The 23,640-nt window shown below is 48.8% G+C and overlaps 2 protein-coding genes across 4 annotated transcripts; one reads left to right on the forward strand and one right to left on the reverse strand.

The window, feature by feature from the left end:
- Window positions 1-5,425: 5,425 nt before the first annotated feature.
- Window positions 5,426-9,248, reverse strand: LOC119277976 (probable membrane-associated 30 kDa protein, chloroplastic). Of its 3 annotated transcripts, none has more exons than XM_037559333.1 (12): window positions 9,091-9,248; window positions 8,867-9,010; window positions 8,282-8,382; window positions 8,076-8,186; window positions 7,758-7,822; window positions 7,593-7,674; window positions 7,280-7,354; window positions 7,072-7,142; window positions 6,902-6,984; window positions 6,160-6,224; window positions 6,008-6,082; window positions 5,426-5,785 (listed from the first exon to the last, which is right to left on the reverse strand). In XM_037559333.1, exons 2-12 carry the CDS (start codon window positions 8,967-8,969, stop codon window positions 5,672-5,674), a joined length of 945 nt encoding a protein of 314 aa, XP_037415230.1. In that variant the 5' UTR covers window positions 8,970-9,010; window positions 9,091-9,248; the 3' UTR covers window positions 5,426-5,671. The 3 variants fall into 3 exon arrangements, with proteins under 3 accessions (XP_037415230.1, XP_037415228.1, XP_037415229.1); XM_037559331.1 differs by having other exon boundaries at window positions 5,426-5,800; XM_037559332.1 differs by having other exon boundaries at window positions 5,426-5,800; window positions 8,867-9,025; window positions 9,091-9,219.
- Window positions 9,249-11,139: 1,891 nt separating this feature from the next.
- LOC119281891 (galactose mutarotase-like) lies at window positions 11,140-12,632 on the forward strand. The gene is made up of 3 exons (XM_037562297.1): window positions 11,140-11,382; window positions 11,480-11,529; window positions 11,625-12,632. The coding sequence occupies exons 1-3, from the start codon at window positions 11,178-11,180 to the stop codon at window positions 12,483-12,485; spliced, it is 1,116 nt and encodes a 371-aa protein (XP_037418194.1). The 5' UTR covers window positions 11,140-11,177; the 3' UTR covers window positions 12,486-12,632.
- Window positions 12,633-23,640: the final 11,008 nt, after the last annotated feature.

Genomic DNA, 23,640 nt, shown 5'->3' on the forward strand with positions numbered 1-23,640 from the left:
AAATGAAGTGGCAGATTTCTCATTGAGATAATAATGTACTGATTGGTAGAGATTCTTCCTAGATGGAGCAGTGCGTCATCTACCATAAATCTATAGCGGACACCTTGGATAATAATAGTGGAGTGGCTTCAAGAGAGATTGTAGACACGGTTTCCAGTGGTGTGGTGGGTGCAGGTCATGACAATCCTATTGTCAGTGACATCATGGAAGGATAGCTTGTAGTGCCTGGTGAACCTAGCGATGAGAGCAGCAAGTACATGCGGAGACGGAAGAGCATTAGAGGGAGAACATGGGGTGACTATGTAATTACGATGGAGAGGCACGCAACTACGGGTTGCAAGCTGGATCGCTCCCATGAAACATTTTTCTGCGTCTGGGCGATGGAAGCCCACATCGTTGGTGGAAGAAAGTTCGTCGTCCATCAGAATAGAAATAACTGAAAAGAAATGGCAACAAAAGAAACGAAACCACAAGGCATCAGCAAGTTTGAAAGCAAGATGACCGAAGAACAAAAGGATTTAGTAATCTTATCTCTCCAAAAGCATGCCTACCGTTAGTCAGAATAGTGGCAAAGTGTCTCAAGGCACCATTGTTTATTCACACACGCTGTAAAAGTTTGGAAGCGTATGAACCCATAGCATGGACCGGCCTCTTTATATAGCAACTGGCCGTATATACTGTAGAACTACTGTCATCTGCATGCGTGTCGTACCATGGTAGATCGTTTGCATGCAGGAGCTGTAAAAATCGTCCCGTGCAGTAACTGTAAAATGTTCCATGCGTGCCATCGCCATGGTAGACCGCTTGCATGTAGAACACTTGGCTAGTAATCAGAGACGTGCTTCCGCCGTCCTCGGTGGGACAACGTATTGCACAACATGCAAAAGATGACTGTACTCTACACATGCATGTCTGAGGTCTGCGCAAAGCAGTCTATGCATGTCTAGTCCAGAAATATATCTTTAATTAATTTGCATAGTCATTTGCATCTTTTATTTGTCTTGTTGATACGTTCACGGGTGGGCAGAAGTAGGAGGAGGCGGACCTTGCTATGATTTATGGAGAAAGCTGCACAACTGCATGCGGGCTACAGTGGACTAATTGGTCAGGCACAGCTACAGTGCGCTATAGTAGACTAATTGGTCAGGCAGCTACAGATGTGGGTAGGCATAAGTACATCAGTGTAACCTGGGCGCGGCAAGGTAGACAGGTCTGACCTGGGCTGAGCGAGAGCGTGTTGGCGTGTGGGCTGGACATGACCAGGTATGTACGTGAGGAACCAGACAACCAACCAGCAGTAAAATAGGGACGATACAAAACTTCCACATCAGATGCAGCTCTAACAGCAACAAGACAAGGATCAATCAGTTCTTCAAGTACAGGCCGAAAGTTCCTTCCAACTGCAAAAGTCAACCAATTAGCATTTTTTTTCTAAAAACAATACAAAAGGAGTTAAAAAAAAGAAAGCACCCACCAGACGATGAATCAACAGGACGCTTCCCACGACGGATATCTTGCCGTGCCTGGCGTCGTCGCCGCGCCTCATCAGCACCCAAATCTGAAAACACACAGCCACGTAAAAACAACCAACCGCGCATCATTAGCACCCAAATCTGAAAACACACAGGCACATAAAAATAAAATCACACATAGCTAACAAAAGACTAAAAAGAGCAATAATTATACTAAAATCACACATAGCTAATAAAAGACTAAAAAGAGCAATAATCATGAGAAACAGAACTACCTTCGGCAAGAAACCTCCCATCAACAACACCAACCGAGGAAGAGGAATCCAACAACGTGGAGAGAACACGCCGGGAAGCACGCGCACCGGAACGAACCATAACAGAGATGGAACGAACAAGAAGAACTCAGCAAGACGGACATAAACAAAGACTCCCCTCCCTCCTAACCGCGCACAAAATCTCAGGCGTGGCAAGGAGGCTTCGATTCTGATCTACATGACGAAGAGAGGTGCCGCCAGGGTAAGGAAACGCAGCGGCTGTGTGCGGGAATTCCTTGTATACGCTAGCACCTCGTCCCTGCTGAGAGGAAACGGAGGGCCTGGCGCTAGGGGCTGGCCGACGACCAGGTTGGGGAGGATGGAGCTGCGTGCCGCACCACCACACCTTGGCCTCGCTGAGGGGAGACGGAGAGCCTGGCCGGCGACCAGGTTGGGAAGGACGGGCTTGCGCGCCGCGCTATCACCTCGGCCTCGCTGGGGGAAACGGAGGACCTGGCGCTAGGGGCTGCCAGCGAACAGGTTGGGGGAGGACGGGGCCGCGCACCTGTGCGGAGACGGAGGAGAGGAGGCAGCGGCGGCCTAGAGCTGGGCTGGGATGATTTCTTGGGGAAACCGTGAACCAACACCAGGCAACCAAAAGCAACCAAAAGCAAAGAACAAATAAAGATGAAGCCCACCAGAAAAGCCCAGAAGCCAACGTGTCGATCAACAAACTGCCAGTCTACAACGTGTGAGGCAGACGTGGCGGCATGCATGGCCCATGCAGCAATCAGACGAAATCTAGAAGGCCATTGATCGCCCGTCTGTCCTCCCTCCTGTGCACCATGTATGTCCGTGCATGCAGTTCAATCGTCAGCTAGCGCGCAGCGCGGAATAATAAGGTGCGCCCTGCTTTGATCGAAAGTGCATGCATGTGAAAGCTAGCTAGCAGGTGCATGTGGATCATATGCGGCGGCAGGGATAGCTGTATGTACCTATTTTACACGATAGGTTACGTGCGCCAGCCTACAACGTGTGAGGCAGACGTGGCGGCATGCATGGCCCATGCACCAATCAGACGAAATCTAGAAGGCCACCACAACAGCTCACGTGAATTGGACCAAGGCATGCATGCCACGGCAGTCAAACAAATATATTAAAAAGAAAATGAAGGAAAGACTGCTATAGGATGTACTGCACAGGAGAAGGTAACGTGTCGCTTAAATAGCATAGGTAAAAAAAAATTCAAAAAATCCAGAAAAATGGAACCCTTACGGGCCTAGTATTGTTAGTATATGTGCATACGCCCGGCGGGGTAGTATGCATGTGAATGGCAGACCGGCACGTACGTACGTGAGTTACGTAGCGGTAGGACTGTATGTAGGCTGTAGGAGCACGCAGCACTACACGCGTCGCTTCGCGCGTCGTGTGTCCTTATCCAACTCGTACCTACAGTCCTTCCCCTACTCCTGGCCTGGCCGGATGTGGTCAAACATAGTCAGACCCATGCATGCATGCGCGCCGATCCGTCGCAATCGGGTGGCCGACGGCTCACGCGTGCCCACGGTCGGTCAGCTGAAACGGGATACGGCTCCTGAACAGATCAGCGCGCGCAGCCGTACGTACTGCGTGTACACATACGCGTCGCCTACATGTATACGTACCTTGGGGTCTAGAAGATATACATTGACGTAGGTAGACGGTCTCATTGAAGCCGGCCGTGCATGTTATAGCTATATATATACGTAATACGTGTATGTAGAGCGTCGACCGGGCAGTGATGGCGGTGTCATGGAAGTCTCGGCTCTATGTATATGTACGTAGATGCGTATTATTGATCATGCCATACATGGTACATGTACAGGGCAGCCGGCAGCGAGGAATAGCTGGCTATGGCACGTAGAGTGTAGATGCATTGGTGGCTCACGTGGCAGTGTTTATCCGCCCAGTCCAGAGCATAAAAGTTGACCCGATGGATGCAATGGCATCAAAGTTTGTTGTTCTTTTTAAAGTTAGTCAATGGCTTCCAGGGTGTATATCCAAAGGCATGCTGGGTGTTTTGTGGCATGCAGTTTATCTAAAAGAAGTCCAGAAAAGAAGAAGAGAGGTTTTGTCGTGCGATCCATCCATGCATTCATCAAGCGATTCAAAATTGAGGCACAGATCGACATGGATGCGTGTCATTGATTCGTGCTGCTCCACGACTGTGGTCGGAACAGGGAATTCAAAGCGGCAAAAGTCGGGCAATTCAAAGCTGCAGGGCGGTGTGCGCGTGTGATCAGAGGCCGGCAGCAAGGTGCAATTCAAAAGCAGAAAGAGGTGCACGCATGCAGAAGCAGAGTTGGTGCTACGTACGCAGGCATGCTCTCGGCGGTACCCCGCCCCGCCGCAACGACACAACCGTGGGGAGAAAAGAAAACAGAGTGGAAGTGTGTCCCGGTTCGATGCATGTGCCCTTTTTTTTTTTTTTTGAGATGATGCATGTGCCCTTCTTGGTACTACCGGCTATCGACACTAAAATCATACGACTGCACATGAAAACGAACGCAACGAAAGCGTTTCGCCTTTTTCTGAAGGTCTTGTGGCACAGTGCTGTCTGCCTGTACGTGCCCTTGTTGGTTTGATGGAGCCTGGCGTGTAGCTTGTGCCGGTCCCGTTCCTGTCATCGGTTCCGGCACGGCAAGGCGTCCCGAGCTCTACCACCTAATCTCTCCTGTCCCCTGGTGAATGCTTGGAAGAGGTGGACGGGACTGCAGACTCAGACTGCACTGCAGGGTTTTGTTGAAGACCTTGATGGCTTGATGCTTTCACCTGTCAATTTGTAGTGTCGATTATTGTCTCTGTATGTGAGCATTGCACATGACCATGATGCTTTCACCTGCGACTGATTTTACGGGGAAGACCTCCAGCCTCCAGGTGTATGTCCCCATTGCCGATGCGTGCACGCTGAATATTGAAGAAAGCTAGAAAAGCCATGGCTGCTTCTAGTACCTGGCCATTCGTGAGTTGTGGCCATGACGCGGATAGCTTAGTGCCTGCTGAAAGATAAAAAATAATATGTTCACTGAAACGAACGCATCTCGGTGCTGGGAAATCAGCAACCCGATTCTGACTCAAATGATCGTAGCGTGTTGCCGTCCAGGAGAGAGGAGAGGGGCGCCTTCTTGTCGCTGGAGGTTACGACGGATATCGCATTATCGCTGCTTCCTTTTCCCTCCCCGTTGTTGCTTGTGAGCCGTCACCGCTTCTAGACGAACAACCGGCGACGCAACGCGATGGCAATGGATCGCACCGTATGGGCCGGAGTGTAGCGTCCTTGGGCGACAGCGGCGCTCCCAGACACGCCGTTTCGCCTGTCGTTTTGCTGCTGCTTCCGTCTGATGCTGATCACGACAGTGGCAAGGCCAAACTTGGTTCTTTCTCCTTCATCCGAACCCGGTTCGGTGACTTCAAAAATTGACGCTGCGGTTGGTGTACAACGCACATTTTCAGTGGCACGGATCAACGGATATGTCCATTTTTTACGAAAAAGGGCTATATCCTGATCACTAAACAGCTAGGCAGAAACCATGGATCAGAGGCTCCGTGCAGGTTCGGAGCTGCGGCCGGTTCCAGTAGACATGCCACTCTCCTTCTAGAAGAGCATGCATGGTCCCTGAAATGCAGTTAGAAAGAATGGGCAGCAACGGGGCTCTTGGCTAAGCTCAAAAGGGGTGTGAAATGACTTGCATTATGTGACAAAATTAACTGTACAAAGTACAATGCCATTCACAGGAAAAATGCCAGGATAACTCCTCACGCGCCCATATACCGTTACCAAAAAAGTGCACTTGGGGGGTTTCAGGTGTACATTGCTGAAACCTGCAAGGCTATACTTCCGGGGTTCTTTGGTTGGGAGGTTTCATCAAGCCTGGCGACACGGACATGGCCTGTAAAGAATAGAATCTAATACTCTTTGGCCTTCTTCCGCAGCTCGCTTAGCTCCTTCTCAATCTCCGTGTCTCTGAAAGGGCTGCTCGATTTGCTGGATGTGTTTCGGCCTGGAGGAAGTTCGCCTTTCTGTATGTCATGAAACTATAGTCATTTATATAACAGAATGGGCGGCATACAGGCTATAGCACATTCATTTTTGCATTTATTACAGCTGGCTGGGATCCATTTTTCCATATTATAATCTGGTGACGTGTGTGTATGTAGCAAATTGCCAATGTCAAAAGAAGACCGGTTTCTTATTTTTACTTGAAAACCACTATATTTTGAGTCCAAAATGAGAAAACATACCAAAGAGCTCCCGGACAGTTCTTTTCTCATTTGTGCAAGATCATCATCCACCGATGTAGTCTCAAGCATTGCAAACTGTGCACGAAACTATGAGTCAGATCTTATTACCACAATGAATATCTTTAGAAATTAGTACGCACTACCCAGTTTACCTTTCCTTCTAGATCATCAGCACCTAACTGACCAAGGGCCTCAGCTTGGGATTCCATAGTCATAACTGACAGGACAAAACATGTAGTTATTAGTAAGAATAAAATATACAAATAATTTATCACCAGATACCACTGGTCGGCTCGCTGATAACACAGCCAGTAAGAGAAACTAGTGGCACATGTAATTTCCCGACCAATAGAAGACACATAACATTCACTAGACAAGCAAGAAAATTAAAACATAATTTACAAAGGTCATACTCATAACAACTCAAATAGGACTATAGGAGATGATACAACACGTCAATTAAAATATTCATCATAAAACGTTAGATTCTGTTGAAATCATCAGCCTTTGTGCAAGTGGCCAAACTATCCACTGCTTGAAAACTAGATGTGTAATGTAACCATTCAGATGATTTTTGGCAACAACAGAAAAAATCCAGATGCATTTTGATGATACAGCAACTGGCAAATGTGACAACTTATGGAGGAAAAAACAGTACCACTACCAAGTTCCAGTTGCTACCTGATGCATTTGAATATTAGGCCACTGATAGTTTGACATATTTTGAGGTTCGACTCTCTACTGGGTCATTAAGGTTGCTGAGTGAGTACTCTAGCATCTTTTGAGCTTGCATCTGGCCTAAGCCCATATCAGTTCATACTAACTGTGCAAATAAGAGGGTACTTAACAAGATAAATAACACTAGAGGGAGAAAACCACTAACGAGGAAAGTACCTTTCTCCTCCATCTTCTCAAATGCTGACAGGGCACCACTTGTATTTACATTTCCCAGCATTTCACTTACTTTTGTTGCGGTCCTAAAGAAAAGCAAGGCCAATTATCACATTAACAAAACTAGGAAGTAATAGGCGCCGAAACAGAACCAACGAATGAATGATGCATACTTTGCTGATTGAGCACGGGCTTTTAGGGTATCCTTTTTCTGCTTGGCCTCTGCTATCTTGCTCTCAAGAAGCTACAGAATGACATATTATACATGTTTTAAAAAAGATGAAAATAAAGCCAAAAAAATACAAATAGGTAGTGTTCAGAAAAAATATAAATTTGTATTCAGAAAAAGAGCTTTCCTGCAGTTAAAACTAATAAACTCACCCTGGTATTTGAAACAAGATTTTCAACGACACTCTTCTGCTGATCAAGCTGCGCCTTTAATGAGCTTGCATTTTCCTAAGCACAGAAACACATAGCAAACTGTAACACAAATTTAGCATACGAATTAACACAAGTTGACATAAGATATATATAGCACATACATGTTATTGCCAGTCAAGGAATTGGAAAGCACAAATGTATAATGCAAGCATTCGATAGGAGTTTATTCTAATATAAGTTGCAGTCTACACTCTAGTAACAGTGTGACTGGGCAGACATTTGATCCAGCACACCAGATCTACATGACACTTACAGCATATGATTTACGCCGTTTAAGGGCTTCACGAGCAAGATCCTCTTCACCCTTTTGAAGAGCAAGTTGGGCCCTCCGATACCTACATTTAAGAAAAATGGCGTCGAGTGTAAAACAAACAGATGACAGGGGTCAATGTAAGCTTTTAGTTACCCATAACATTACCAATCAGCATCAGCTTGTTCGGCAGCTTTATACTTGTTCTCAAGCCGCTTTTGAGATGCCAAGACCTTCCAAAACAAAAATCAGTGTTATCAGGTTGAATGCAAAAGAATATTGTACAATAGGCTTGTATTTCCATTTTACATCTAAATACATTGAGATCCAAACAAACAAGAACCTGGTAATACAAGAAGCAGCTAACCAAAACTAGCATGAACACCACAAATTTATGTATGAATAGCAACGGCTACGGAACATCAAGTTGTTAAAAAATGTACTGTCACTGGTGAAATTTCAGGATTAACAATAAACACAACAAACCTGTGCAGTGGCCTGCCGCATCTTTGTTAAATCATCATTCATCTCCAAGACCGCTTGATCTAGGATCTTCTCAGGGTCCTCAAATGAACTCAGAATTGCATTTGCATAGGACTATAAAAACCAGCAAGGCACAAGCACTTAGTTAAATAAACACAAAACTATGCTTACTGTGTAAGAAAATATTGACAGAAAATGGCCTTACTCACCCTGACAACCCTAGTTAGTCTATCGAAGAGGTTACTCCGTATGGCGTTGCACTTAAATCTGTTGACATTTGATTGGCGTACTTGCACAGCTCGAAGAGAGACTGCAGAGGATTTAGTTAATTAGAGGTCACCAACATGGCCATTGGCACAACACCAAATACTACAAATATGCAATTCGATAAGCTCTCTACTGCAAACATATTAATGTATGTTACCAGCACGAGTGACTGCCTGACCATGTAAGCGAAGAAGATTAGCAGACATGATAAAATGTAATATCTGGCATGCTCTAACAATACATGCTTGTTTGTAGTTGGAACCGCAAATTAGCACGCAATGGCTTCAATGAACATGCTATTGGAGATTTGGAGGTCAACCCGGTTCGTTTCAGAGCAAGTTCCACAACCATAAGGAAATCACAATCTCCCAAACCTTCGGCCTATCAGCCTTCCAATTTGGACCTCTGTGTTAACATACATGTGCTCACTAGCTAATCGAATCTACAGCTACAAGTTTATCACAGCAATCTCTGCCACAAAGCGCATGAAACATGGGGGGAGCAGGGCACGAGCTCGAGAAACGCACCGCTGCCGTTGAGGAAGGAGGTCCGGAGGGAGGCCGAGCGGAAGCTGGCGGTGGCAGGCGGCGTCGCGAGCCTGAGGCTCGTCGGCGGGGCCCTGATCTCCATCGATTCGGGGCGTAGCGGAGGACCAGACAGAGAGAGGAACCCTAGAGTTGCAGACCCTGGGATTTCAGAACCTATGAACCAATGGACAAGGAAAAGAGGAGATCGTGAAGAGGAAGCGTACCTGGAGCTCCTGTGGCCGGAGATGGAATTGGTTGGGGCTTGGGGTCGCCGGAGACTGGCGGCGCGGCTCACCTGACAGGGAGAGCGGGCGGCTTGGGTCGATTTCAAGGTTTGTTTGGTGAATCGGCTGCGGAACGGGGGCGTTGTCGCAAAAGTGGCTGAACCCTCTCCACAGCCTCGATCTGGACGATACACGCTGATCGGACGGCACACGAGCTCGCTCGGTGTGCGCCGGTGCACCACGCAGTGAGTTTTTTCTTTTTTTTGAGGCAAATCACGCAGTGAAGTCAGTGCTTAAAAAAAATCTATTTTGCACGCGCCGGACCGGGCAAAGACCCTCCTGGAAATGCTAAGCCTGGGCCTGGCATGATGGCCCAAAAGAACGCATTGCCTTAGCCCTAAGCATTTTGGAGACATTCTATAAAAAATAAAAGCATTTTAGAGACATTAATTTTATTATTTTATGGTAAGTGGATGAATTATATAGAACTAGCAGGAAAGCTTCAATGAGAGGTATGGCAAATCACGAGAAAGGTGAACACTCTGTCTTGAATACCCTGGCAGCTGGTTGGCGCACCCGACTTTCTGCCATGAACGAAGAGACTCACAACTTGGTGTGGTCCGCGATTTACGACACTACTGGACGCCATGTGTTGATTGGGTGATCCGCCCCGCCCTCTCACCCCCCCCCCTCCCCTCCACTATTTTATGATACACATTGAAGATTTTTTTTGCCCAAACAATATTATGTTGGTTTCACATTTTTATGCTTGAATATGGTAACCACCATTAGATGACTTAATAGATATGATGTTCTGGCGAAGTTTTGGCTCCTGAGCTCATGTGCACCCAGATAAACAAAATGCAAAAGTAGGGATTAACAATAAACATATGTGCATGTTCTAGTTGCGTGCAAATTTTCAAGGAGAAATGACATTGACATTCCTACATAAAAATTATAGTGCTACGAAATGCTTATTAGAAAGTTTTTAAAGCACCTTTTTTTCCCAGACCACCACAAATGCTATTTCTTCACCAATTTTCGCACAATCAAAACAAGCATACAATTTAGTTACCAAAAAAATAGCATTTTATTTTATTTTATTGCCATTTTCCTTGTTGCTCCATAAAAATTATAGTGCTAATAAAAGCTTATTTTGAAAGTTTTTTACAACACCTTTTTTCTCTCAGACCACCACAAACGTTATATCTACACCAATTTTTGCACTGTCAAAACAAGCATACAAGTTAGTTACCAAAAAATTAGCATTCTATTTTATTTGTTCGTCATTTTCCTTGATTTTATTGTCATCCGGGTGCACATGAGCTCAGGCTCATAATTGAACTTTTGTTAAAAGGTCTAACAATATTGCACACTAAGATGATGGTTTATAAGGTTGAACTGTATTGCACACTAAGATGATGGTTTGTAAGGTCGAACTATATTGCACAAACCGATATTGTCAACAGAATTTCATGTAATAGTAAAAAACACAGTGCAAACTAAGCATTGACTTCCTGCTAAAAATACAATTGCACCTCTGGCAAAAGTACTCGCTCTGTAACTTAATATAAGACGTCCTTGCAAAAAAAAACTTAACATTAGATGTTTTTTTTACACTGTCATGGACTTTAATAACGTCTTATAAAACGTCACAGATATAGTACATGGTTTTCAGAGCAATTAGTCGCTTTGGGCAGTGGCTTACATTCCCTACTTGCATTGGTGACCTGTGATGTAAACAAAAAAAAAAAGCAGTGATTTTCAAGTAGTCGAGGCGGAGATAGCCACGTCCGGCTATGCTGCAGCAAAATGATCCGAGGGACAGGAAGGCGTTGCGCCGATGGACTAGAGCCTGATACTTGCCGTTTTTCACGTAACAGTCAAATAGGGTGGTTCGATTCAAGCTGCACGGATCAAGGCGGCGTCTGTTATCCGATCCATCCTCCCCTGTTGACTAGGACAGTCGTTGCTCTCTCTGGAGTGCTAACCATCCTCCTCTATAAATAACGGAGCAAACAAGAGTATACGCAGCTGAAAGGCGGCTTCGATCGATCGGTCAGATTAGAAACTTTCGAGAGAGAATCATGGCGGCGATGAGCATGAAGACGATGATGGCGCTAGCGCCGCTCTTGTGCCTGGCCGTGGCCGTGTCGCTGGGCGGCGTGGAGGCGAGGAAGCACCCCGGGAAGGAGACCCTGGGGTACTACGAGCTGCGCAGGGGCGAGTTCTCCATGGTGGTCACCAACTGGGGCGCCACCATCCTCTCCGTCAGGCTCCCCGACAAGAACGGTACTGCTTCCTATTACTACTTCGAATTCTCTCTTTTTCCTCTTAAGATGAGATGGAGATGGAGATGCTGATGCATGCATCCATGGTTAATTGGCAGGGCGCATCGACGACGTCGTTCTTGGGTACAAGACCATCGGAGGCTACGTGGTGCGCTGCTTGATCTTGAACTGTTGCTTAACTCCGGTGGTGCCGCCGACATTGATTAGTTTGTTTGATTCTTTCTTTTTTCTTGATTGGCGTAGAATGACACCACCTACTTCGGCGCGCTGGTGGGGCGGGTGGCGAACCGGATCGCCGGCGGGCGGTTCACGATCAAGAACCACCCCTACCACACCTACACGAACGACGGCAACAACACGCTCCACGGCGGCCACCGCGGGTTCAACCAGGTGTTCTGGTCGGTGCGGGAGCGGGCCACCGGCGCCTTCCCCTACATCACCTTCTACTACCGCAGCGGCGACGGCGAGGAGGGCTTCCCGGGCGCGTTGGACGTGCTCGTCACCTACAAGATCGACGGCGACTACTCGTACAGCGTCACCATGTACGCCCGGCCCGTGGACAAGCCGACGCCCGTGAACCTGGCGCAGCACACGTACTGGAACCTGCGCGGGCACGGGCGGGGCACCATCCTCGATCACTCCGTCCAGATCTTCGCGTCCGCCGTCACCCCCGTCGGCGGCGACCTCATCCCTACGGGCGCCGTCACGCCCGTCGCCGGCACGCCCTTCGACTTCCGCGCCCCGACGGCGCCCGGCGCGCGCATCGCGGAGGTGGAGGGGGGCTACGACATCAACTACGTCCTGGACGGGCGCGACGCGGACGGGCAGGGGGTGCGCAAGGTGGCGGTGGTGAGCGAGGCCACGTCCGGGCGGGTGATGGAGCTGTGGGGCGACCAGCCCGGCGTGCAGTTCTATACCGGCAACTTCCTCAAGGGCGACGAGGGCAAGGGCGGCGCCGTGTACGAGAAGCACGGAGGGCTGTGCCTGGAGACGCAGGACTTCCCCGACGCCGTGCACAACCCCAAGTTCCCCACCGAGATCTACCGCGCGGGCCAGGTGTACAAGCACTACATGCTCTACAAGTTCTCGATCGCCGGCAAGTAGCCGGGATCCGATCCGGCCGGCAACAAGTTTTCGATGTTAGTACGTAGTGTACTACGTAGCAGTAGCTAGAGAGGATACTTGACTTGATCATGCATGTTGCCGGTGGAATAAATAAACATTACGTTACGGCCGGTGAGGGCCCCCTCATGTCATGTCTCACTCGCTCGTCCTCCCGTGCGCTCGGCCCTGCTGCCGATCCGGGGAGCTCGTCATCGTGCCCTGCTTGGCGTCTAGGATTGTGTCCTCTTTTGTTCAGAACCTCAGATGGGCATCCATATTTTAGAATTCACGTCGATCGTGTCTCGCATATACCTTCGGCCTTACTGTCTCCGTCTCCCCAGTCTAATCCTAGAAATCTCCCTTACACTGCCACTTCCGCACACTTTGAATTTAAAGCACACTAGGAGAGGCAAAAGCGGAATACCCATGTGTTCCACAGAATAATAAAAATATAAGCACATCGGTCAAATTATTCTTTCAATTTTGAAATACGGGTTAAGCATGGTTACATCCGGTTTTCATCATGCAACAATGATTATAAATTCTCTTCCACTTTTCTCGGCAATCTCTCTATCTCCTTAACCAGCCAAATCACTCGCCACCCAAGAACTTACAACTGGATATAGATCGTCCATTTTTATATAGTATTAGTACTCCCTTGTAAAGAAATATAAGTGATCTAAGCGCTTCTATTTCTTTACGGAGTATCAATCAACTTCACGCATCCACGTGTCACTATTACAAGGTACACAAAGATTGGCACTATTACAAGGTACATAAGGATTGACAAACAGTGGCGGAGCTTGGGCCTAATCTTTGAAGGGGCAATGGGCTAACACTACTAGGGAAAACCTTATACACAGAATGTTACCAGTAGCGCTGTACAAAATCATACGCTACTGCTACTTAATAGCAGCGCGCGTAAATAAACCGCGCTACTGCTATGACTTTAGCAGTAGCGCGTACTAGCAAAAAGCGCTGCTGCTTTGTTTGACATGGGCGCACATGGCTAGCCCAACCTAGCAGTAGCGCGTATACTGGCCCAGCGCTACTGCTACTCTCCTTAGCTGTAGCGTGCTTACGTGTAAGGCGCTACTGCTAACGGAAATAAAATAAAGTGAAAACAAGTAGAAAGGTAAATAAAAATGAAAGAAATAGAAAAGGAGAAAGGAAAAAAATAAAATGTAAAGAAAAATAAAAGAAAAAAGGAAAAAAAGGAGAAAGGAATAGCAGTAGCGGGTTTCAGGAACGCGTTGTAGCTAAGTTAGCTATAGCGCGTTTTCGGAAACGCGCTACCGTTACGTTTCACTTAAACAGCGGTTTCCCCCCGCCCCCGGCCACCACACACTTCTTCCCCAAATCCCTCGCCCTCGCCGTCATCTCCCCAATTCGCCGTCGCCCCACTTCGTCGCCGTCTCCTGCCGGCGTGGACGCCCGCAACCTCACCGTCTCCCCCCGAGGCCGCCGTCATCCTCACCGCCGCCGCCCGAGGCCGCCCTCAGCCTCACCGCCGCCGCCCGAGGCCGCCCTCGATGTCACCGTCGGCGCCCTCCACCTCACCGTCGCCCGAGCCCGCCCAGGACCGCCGTTGCCCGTGCCCGAGCCCGCCCTCTCCGCCCCTGCCTCCGTCACCTAGCACCTCCCCGCCATCGTCTCTCCCCTCTCTGTAAGTCCCCCACCCCTCCCCCCCACTCCTCTCTCTCTCTGCATTTTAGAGAAAAAATTAGTAGAGCAACAATTTGTTTATAGCAAAAAAATTAGTTTAGAGCAAAGGATGTTAAGTAGTAGATGTTAGAGCAAAAATTAGTTTAGAGCAAAAAAATTGGTTTAAAACAAAAGTTAGTTAGGGCAGTAGGGTTTAATTAGGGTAGACGCTGCTTGTATAGTATATAGTGATACTAGTAGATGTTAATTAGGTTAGGGCAATAGTGCTACTAGTAGATGTTAATTAGATGTTTTTCAGTTAGGGCACTAGAGTTTTGCTAGGTTAATTAGGTTAGTAGTGTTGCTACTAGTAGTGGTACAGTAGGTTAATTAGGTGGTGTTAAATGAATAACCTAAATGAATGAAATTAGTAGTTAACTGAATTTTTTTTCCTTTCATCATTATAGAGCACTAAAGTTAACTGAATTTTATTCTATTAGTAGTTAAATGAATTTTCTTCTACACATTGTTTTTGAATTAGCTTGTGAAATTTGGACATGTGGTTGCTCGTGTATATTTGGACATGTGTTGCGGTGTCGAAGAGGGATATTTGAACACTGTTTCCAGGGAATGATGCTGAGTGGCCTATGTTTTGCCGGAATGTTGATTCATTTTTGTTCCGACAAATTTCAGGTTCTCGATTTGTCCACTTTTTAGCAAAGGTCATGCCGAAATTTTCCGTGAATTTCGGCATGACTTGTGCTACAAACTAGGACATATCGAGTGCCCGGGATTTGCCGCACCAGGAAGGAGTCAACATTCCTGCAAAACAATAGGCCTTTTTATGTCATTATTCATTTTATTAGGTCTAGAATTAATTGACTAGATTTAATCATAGGAAACATGGCTAGCAACGATGAAGGATAGGGTTCTGGTGATTGCGACGACGTCTACCGGGCGGCAGACGAATTTTTTAGCCTTACCGACGATCAACCAATGTTGTTGCTGGGCTCACCGGTGGCATCGGGGACTGAGATCGAGACACAGACCGGTGCTGAGACTGAGACCGGCGCTGAGATTCAGACCGGCATCGAGACCAGCACTGAGACCGGTGCTGCCTCGGGGAGCGGAGCTGGTGTAGAACCGAAAGCAAAGAGGCAACGGGTTCCTAACAAACTCAGGACTACTAGACTGGTGGTCACGTAGGTGGACGACGACAATTTTGAGCCAAAGGCGCCCGAGGAAGCGCGCGCGTGCTACGGCAATCAAATAGGCTGCATCGTACGGACAACCGCCACCATCAACGATGAGAAACTTCAGAAGATAGAAAATATGAGGAGCTCCCTCCTAAAGAAGTTTCACCAGATATTCTTGTTCCCGGGCCGGAATGAGAAGGATTATGAAGATGCAGACGAGGACCCGACAATGAAGAAGATAAACAAACATGCCATGACCAAGTTTGGCGACGCGTTGGCCGCCTGGAAAAATCGAGTGAAAGCAAAGATCATCGACATGGAACCCTACTCCGAGATTGTAAAGGATAATCCGACAATCACGGAAGAGCACTTTCAAATATTCAAGGAGGCTTGCGAGGCCGAAGCTGCCAAAAAAGTCGAAGTACATGAAGGGGCTTCAAAAGAGGAACATTGGGAGCCACCACCTCGGAAGCCATGGTTACGGCGGAAAGAGGTCCAAATGGGCCAAGGAGGACGCGGAAGCCGCGAGTCTGGGCATCCCAGACCCCTTGGCGGATTTCACCGTCCCGCAGCAGCATGACGTCCTGAGGGCCCGACACCATTGGGACCCAGTGAAGAAGGTTTACGAGACAACACCGGTCATTACGGAGTTCATGAGACTGCTGGTAATTTTAGTTTCTAATCAATTCGACTGCACATGTTAGTCATATTTGTAAACGATCCTTGTGCCTTTTGCAGAGAGAGCAGCACCGGATTGCGGCCGAAAGCGACTCGCCGTCTGAGGCATTGGCGAGGCCCAAGTGGGACACTCCATTCAACCGGGCGTTGAACATATTGAAACGACAACCGGTGGATACTCGACCGTCGTATGGACACGTACATAGTGTCAGAGACGGCGCCACGTGGAAGAAGTACTACCGTGAGACCACGGAGGAGAGAAAGGAAAGACGGAGGTTAACTGAAGAAAACATCGACAAGAAGGTTGAGATTGCGGTTGAGAAGAAATCATCTCAGACAGTCGCAACAGCGGTAGCTGCCGCAAAACAGGTGGTTGCAGATATGTCTACTTCCTTGGTGACGGGCGTTTTCACTTGGACAAGGCAAAATCCAGAAAAAATGCAGAGGACTTTCCCCTTGCTGACTTCTTGGGAGCACCGGCTCCCGCACCTGCTCTTGGCTCCCGCACCTGCTCCCGCATCGGCTCCCGCACCTGCTCCCGCACCGACTCCCGCACCGGACGTGCTCGGTGGTGCCTCATCTTTGGCTGAGCTCGACGCCCTCACGGTATCTGTCACACCGGCCCCCTTCAATATAAATGTATAATCTCCCGTTTTCGTTGCCTTTCGGATGTCTCACGTCGCAGACTTTTCTTTGCAGGCCGACGAAACCCCGTGCACCATATTGCACACCATCGGCGAACAAAAGGTGGACGTGGGTAAGGCGACGATAATGGAGCCGAAGGAACCATTGTTCCACAGCAGGCTGATCCCCCCGAACATCTTCAAGGTTTCCGTGGCCAGTGTCAAACCGGGCCACGAGAATTTGCCTCCTCTAATACTAGTGGGGGATGACGACGAGACCCCGCGGCGGCTTGGTGACTGTTGCAATGGGTGGGTCCTGTTGTGGCCAAAGAGTCTGCTTCGTCTGGAGGCGGCCGGGAGCACACCCACGAGCACGCAGCCTCAACAAGGTATGAACATCAACACCCCACCTACCCAATTAGCGTCGGGTGTCGGGTTGGGTGATAGCGGACGGGGTAAGGAGGAGGCTCCATTAGTTGTTGATGACATCACCATGGATGAGGATGACGATGGCGCTGAACAGTATGTCTATACTAGCGCCTCCTCAGGGTTTGAGCGTCATGAGTCGGTGCCTGAATTACCGTCTCAACGTATTATGGATGACCTTTCGATAGTAAAGAAGTCTAGGAAGAGAGCGAGGAAAGGCAAAAAAGCTGATTCTATGATCCAGCCGCCTCAGCAGCCTCGGCTTCAGGACCGTATAGATATCCCCGATGCGGATAAATGGCATATCCCCGGTCAACCAATCCTACCTGCAACAGCGCTATGGGCCAGATTCGGCGATCTAAGGAGACTTCATGACGATGTGCTGTGGGTAGAGAAAGGCCTCATCGCCTCGAAAGATCCAGGATACCCACTCTACGTGGTTAACGTTCCACGGCAAATGTCGTACGTCTACAGCATCCCCGCGGATAAGTTCTTCCTCCGATTCGATTACATATTTGACATGTTTCATGTGAAGAAGCTGGATTTTACGTTTGTCCGCCTTTATGCCTTGCACATGAACTACATCATTGGGGTTGACCAGATATGTCATATCTGTGTCGCTGACCCGTACTACATGCACGAGGGCTTCTTGAGAGTCTGCGCAGAGCAGCGTGAATACGCGAGGGATTACATCATCAGTTTCATGCTCGCCAATAAGGACAAGGAGGCGATTCTCGTGCCTTATCATCCTGTGTAAGTCATCCGCGCTGCTATCCTTCCTTCGATTTCAATAATTCATTTGCACGGTGGAGGCTAATTAATTTGAGGTGTACTTATTTTGCGCAGCGGTGGGCGCGCCGTCCTCATCATCCTCTACCCCCGATTCTCCCACGCTCTTTACTTGGACTCGTCGAAGAACATTCACAAAAAGGATTACACCCACATCAAAGATGTTCTCGACAGTGCTATGTTTTACTACCAAGCAAGGGGTGGAGAGGTTAGGGACAAGAAGAGTAGGGGCGGCAGGGTCGCCTTCAGCCATAAGACCGACTTCTGCTGCATCCAGCAACCGAACGATTCTCTTAATGATGGATTCTGTGTCCTACACCACATGCTGGAGTACAAACGGGATCACCAGAACCTTCACATGTCACCTAGATCTGGCGATGCCCATATTCTGCAATGGGCAAAGGACACAGGAGATATCGAGGATCATCGACTTCGAGCTGAGTTCTATAACATCCAGCGTGAACTTGCCCAAATCATCATGAAGGAGGTCGTCAGAAAAACAGGGATGTTCTACGAAGAAGGACAAATGTCGTGAGAAGACGTCCGAACATGGGTAGCCGCTCAGCGTCTCGACCTGAAGCCTTTCACTAGGCTCGGGGACTATCTCCCTGACGTTGATGGATGGCACGACATGTTGGAGTGATTGTCGATATATGACAATGTGTCCGTTTAGTCCATACTTTATGTATGACAAAACTTTGAGTTATGCATGGTGAAACTTTATTTGTGATGTAATTAAACTGTCCTCCTCCTCGACTAGCAAAAATCACTCTAGTTAGGGCATTTTGGGTATGATGAACTTTGTTATTTATGCTTACGATATGTTGTTTCTATTTTTGCCAAGTTTGTCTCTTTCTGTTGCTCAACTATATATGTTGCATATCATCAACTCATGTGACGATGCAGGTGCACAGATCATAGATGGCGAAGAAGTGCTATGCCAGGAGTATATATACAACAAGTGGCCGGAGTGTCAGGCGCAGGTGTATCGGTTTCCCGTTTCCGAGCGAGAGGCAGTAGTTAGTTTAGGTTCACGCTAATGCGAGAGAGGGATACAAACTCATGTACTCAAAGTGATAGCTCTTCTTGCGTATATCATTGTTTAGATGGATGACGATGTATTTGCAAGTAATCAAGACTTGTATCGCTATTTTTGAGATTGATGACGAGAGACCACTTTGTGTTGGATGATGATTATGATGATGACATGATTTGATGAGACTAATTGTATGTATATGCTATGATTACATTTGTATGTGTATGATATGCTAAAGATTATTGTATAAAGCCTATTCAAATACAAAACAAATATGCAGGAAAAAAACTAATAAAACTAGTAGTAGTGAGGGGGGAAATTTAGCAGTAGCGCCGCCTGACCAGTAGCGCTTTCCTGTAAACAGCGCTGCAGATAATATCAGCAGCGCCCTTTCCTAAAGCGCGCTACTGCTATTCATGTATAGCAGTAGCGTGGGACAACAGGCGCTACTGCTATACGTTAGCTGTAGCGCCTTATTAGTAGCGTCGGCACCCGCGCTACTGAGAGGCCCAAAACCCGCGCTGCTGCTAGGCTTTTCCCTAGTAGTGTAAGGAGGGGCAACACTATGAGGTTTAGCCTGTTTTTACTTAACATCCAGCACAAAAACTAATGCGTATTAGGTGAATTTTTCTTGGGTTGGGGGGCCACTAATGAAGCCATGTACCTAGGGTAGGGTCATGGACCTGTCTAAGGTACCCTCCCCATGGACACCTCTAGAAGAAACTGTCTTTCAGTCGACCTGGAAGGATTCCACTCGACGGACTCGAAGATAGTCGACCATGAAGACTCACTCGACCACCAGGAGATCTAGGGTCACTCTGCATCCAAACGGTCTGTTATTAAGTAGTCTTTATGGCCATGATATCACTTTATGTAAGACGTTACCAGTAACGCCAGGCCTTTATGTACATTGAACCCTTCGCTACGTGGGCTGGCTTGGGTCCTGGCGCACTCTATATAAGCCACCCCCCTCCACAGGCAGAAGGGTTTGCACTCCTGTAACTCACACGCATATAATCCAGTCGACCGCCTCCGGGCACCAAGACGTAGGGCTATTACTTCCTCCGAGAAGGGCCTGAACTCGTAAAACTCTTGCGTGTACAACTACTCCATAGCTAGGATCTTGCCTATCCTTTAGTACCCCCCTACACTACTGTCATACTTAGAACCACGACAGTTGGCGCCCACCGTGGGGCGGTGTCTTAGCGACTTATTGGAGAAGTTGCAATTTTTTCCGATCTCCTTCATCATGGTTTCATGCGGAGTTTTGGTTGAGGGCCGCGAGATCCGTCTCGGCGCGCTCACGTTCGTCGCCGACGACTCTGCCTGACTTTAGGAGGCTCCGCTCAACGTCGACGCGCTCCCAGTCCGCGGAGCGACACACTTCCGCGCGTGCGTCCGCGGCGTCCTCCTACGGCAACCGTCGACCCAGTATCGACCGGTTTTTGTGTCATCCTCCCTCCCAGCTTCCCGCCCGCGCAAGTGCTCCGGTCGGTCGAGGCTTCAGCGGTGGGTGAGGAACGCGGTGGCTCGCTAGTCGACCACCGCCCAAGTCGCGGCAATCGAGCCCGACGAATCTCTCTACGGCCTGTTCGACCTGTCGACTGGCTCCGCAGGGACTGCATCCGAGTGCGACAGCAGTGATCCAGCGGCAGAGGTCCTGATGGTCAATGGACCACATGGTCCCCCCGGCTTTCCCGGTGCCGAGGGAGGCGACGGCGGAGGCGATCCGTCGCACACCCACGAGGAATACCTCCCCGAGCTCCTCAATTCGCTGCAGAGGGAAGAACTTCGCCGCCGGAACATGGATGCACTTCACACTCCTATCGTTGGAGAAACCCCTGAGGCTCGCGCCTTAGAGGACGCACGCTTGGCCAACCTGGCTGAGCACACTCGACTAGAGAACCTTCAGCAAGCACTCGATGAGCGTGCGCGGCAACGGGTCCCGGATTCCAGTCGATGTCAGCTCTTTCCACCTCTGACTCAGGTATATCGAACTCCAATTCAGAATTTAGCAGCTGCAGCCCGTATAGCAAAATCAATTCAGCCTTCCCAGTCAGAGGCCGGCAGAGGCTTGATGCAGATCAGAGATTTGCTCCGGGAAGCAGGAGATCAAAATTCAGCTGTATCACAGTCGCGGAACAGGATTCACAGCAGATCCGTGGCTGCGAATACGGTCCAGTCGGCTCATAGCCCCAGATCGCCCCCGAGGCGTGAAGGGCGTGGAGACCGGCACGATCAGTACAGGAACCGTGAGCAGTATGATCACCGATCCGATCGCGATGATCGACGTCGAGTGCCCGCCCCTCCCCCTAGGGGTGGATCCTACATACCTCGACAGCAGGATGATAGACGCCAGCACAGTGGCGGGCGAAGAATTCTGGTCGACCCAAGGGAACCAGGCTTTGATGCGAGATCCATCATCGTTCAAGGTCTGGTCGACCAGAACAGAGCTCATAGAGAGGGTCACGACAGAGATGTACCCACCAGTAGCCGAGTACATGTCTCTGGACCAGAGTGTTTCAGCAGAGCCATCAGAGCCGCAGTGATTCCTCCCAACTTCAGGCTGGCGGCTGGAGTCAGTAAGTTCAACGGTGAGTCTAAGACCGATACTTGGCTTGAGGACTACCGAGTGGTTGTCCAGATCAGCGGCGGAAATGACGAGGTGGACATGAAACATCTGCCTCTTATGTTGGAGGGATCAGCCAGGGCATGGCTGAACCAGTTGACACCCAGCAGCATTTACACGTGGGAAGACCTCTCCCGAGTGTTTGTCAGAACGTTCGAAGGAACATGCAAGCGACCAGCAGGACTGACAGAGCTGCAATCTTGTGTGCAGAAGTCAAATGAGACTTTGAGAGATTACATCCAGAGATGGATCACATTGCATCACATAGTAGAGAATGTATCTGATCACCAGGCAGTCTGCGCCTTCAAGGAAGGTGTTAAGTACAGAGAGCTAAGCCTGAAATTCGGTCGAACCGGAGACATGTCTCCGAGTCGAATGATGGAGATAGCCACCAAATATGCCAATGGTGAGGAAGAGGATCGGCTCCGGAGCGGCAAGCACAAGTCAGTCGCCCAGGAAACCGGAGGAGGTAACTCCAGTCGGAAGCAAAAGCGAAAAGCCGAGCCAGCTGCTCGTGGAGAAACCTTGGCCGTGACTCAAGGAAAGTTCAAAGGAAAGCCCAAAGGGCCTTGGAACCCCAAGAAAGTGAAGGATACAGAAGGAAATGACGTGATGGATTTGCCGTGTCACATCCACATGAAGAAAGATGAAGAGGGTAATTTCATTTACCCGAAGCATACCACTCGACAGTGTCGACTTCTGATACAGCAGTTCCAGGGGAAACAATCCAAGGATAAGGAAAAGGAGTTAGACAAAGTTGAGGACAAGCGGGATAGTGATGAGGAATACCCTTAGGTCAATTCCACTCTGGTGATTTTTGCTGACGTTGAGAGCAAAAGTCGACTGAAAGTTATAAACCGAGAGGTGAATATGGTTGCTCCGGCGACACCCAATTATCTGAAGTGGTCTTAGACGGCCATCACATTCGACCAGTCTGATCACCTGACGCACATAGCCACCCCTGGGAGGCAAGCTATGGTGGTCAACCCAGTCGTCAAGGGCACTCGACTGACTAAAGTGTTGATGGATGGCGGCAGTAGTTTGAATATACTGTACACCGAGACGCTGAAAGGGATGGGCATTCCGATGTCCAGACTCAGCACAAGCAACATGAGTTTCTATGGAGTCATTCGTGGCAAGAAGGCCGCATCACTCGGCCAGATTGCTCTCGATGTGGTTTTTGGTGATTCCAAGAACTTCCGCAAAGAAAAGCTGACATTTGAGGTTGTAGATTTCCAGAGTGCCTACCACGCTATTTTGGGCAGGCCAGCTTATGCATGTTTTATGGCTCGACCATGTTACGTGTACCTCAAATTGAAGATGCCTGGCCCTGAAGGCGTGATCACTGTTACTGGTAATCGCAAGAAGGCGGAAGAGTGCTTATAGAAAGGCTCAAAGATCGCCGATGCTCAAATGGTGGCAGAAGAGTGGCAGGAACACCAGAGGAATGCAGACCCGAGTGATTTGTTGCGAGCCAAGAAGCCCGCTACGGAATTAGCGTTTCAGTCGTCCGGTGAGACAAAACCAGTTCACATCCACCCGACCGACCCCAACGCCGCTCCGACTAATATCTCCACAACACTCGACCCCAAATAGGAAGAAGCGCTCATCCAGTTCCTCCGTGAGAGCTGGGACATCTTTGCATGGAAACCTTCTGACATGCCAGGTGTACCCAGGGGGCTGGTTGAGCACCGTCTGCGAGTCGATTCAAAGGCAAAACCTGTCAAGGAACATCTGCGACGGTCCGCCGTCCAGAAAAGGAAGGCTATTGGCGAAGAGGTGGCTCGGCTCTTAGCAACAGAGTTTATCCGAGAGATTTACCACTCCGAGTGGCTCGCCAATGTTGTCATGGTCCCCAAGAAGGACAAGTCACTTCGCATGTGCATTGACTTTAAACATATCAATCGGGCCTGCCCGAAAGATCATTTTCCTCTTCCCCGCATCGACCAAATAGTCGACTCGACTGCAGGATGTGAGCGACTGTCTTTCTTAGACGCCTATTCCGGGTACCATCAGATCCGTCTGTATGGACCCGATGAGATCAAAACAGCTTTCATCACCCCATTCGGGTGCTTCTGTTATGTCACCATGCCATTCGGCCTCAAGAATGCCGGAGCCACGTTCATGAGGATGA

The sequence above is a fragment of the Triticum dicoccoides genome, chromosome 3B (assembly GCF_002162155.2).
Source record: "Triticum dicoccoides isolate Atlit2015 ecotype Zavitan chromosome 3B, WEW_v2.0, whole genome shotgun sequence".
Taxonomy (NCBI): domain Eukaryota; kingdom Viridiplantae; phylum Streptophyta; class Magnoliopsida; order Poales; family Poaceae; genus Triticum; species Triticum dicoccoides.

What these genes read in the sequence shown, in the direction of transcription:
- LOC119277976 (XM_037559331.1), bottom strand. Translation starts at nt 8,969, where the DNA reads ATGGAGATCAGGGCCCCGCCGACGAGCCTCAGGCTCGCGACGCCGCCT. An exon ending in CTCCTTCCTCAACGGCAGCG is followed by an intron (nt 8,383 to 8,866) that starts GTGCGTTTCTCG and finishes AATCCTCTGCAG; the next exon opens with TCTCTCTTCGAGCTGTGCAA. An exon ending in TGCGGCAGGCCACTGCACAG is followed by an intron (nt 7,823 to 8,075) that starts GTTTGTTGTGTT and finishes TTGTTTTGGAAG; the next exon opens with GTCTTGGCATCTCAAAAGCG.
- LOC119281891 (XM_037562297.1), top strand. Translation starts at nt 11,178, where the DNA reads ATGGCGGCGATGAGCATGAAGACGATGATGGCGCTAGCGCCGCTCTTG. An exon ending in CAGGCTCCCCGACAAGAACG is followed by an intron (nt 11,383 to 11,479) that starts GTACTGCTTCCT and finishes GTTAATTGGCAG; the next exon opens with GGCGCATCGACGACGTCGTT. An exon ending in AGACCATCGGAGGCTACGTG is followed by an intron (nt 11,530 to 11,624) that starts GTGCGCTGCTTG and finishes TGATTGGCGTAG; the next exon opens with AATGACACCACCTACTTCGG.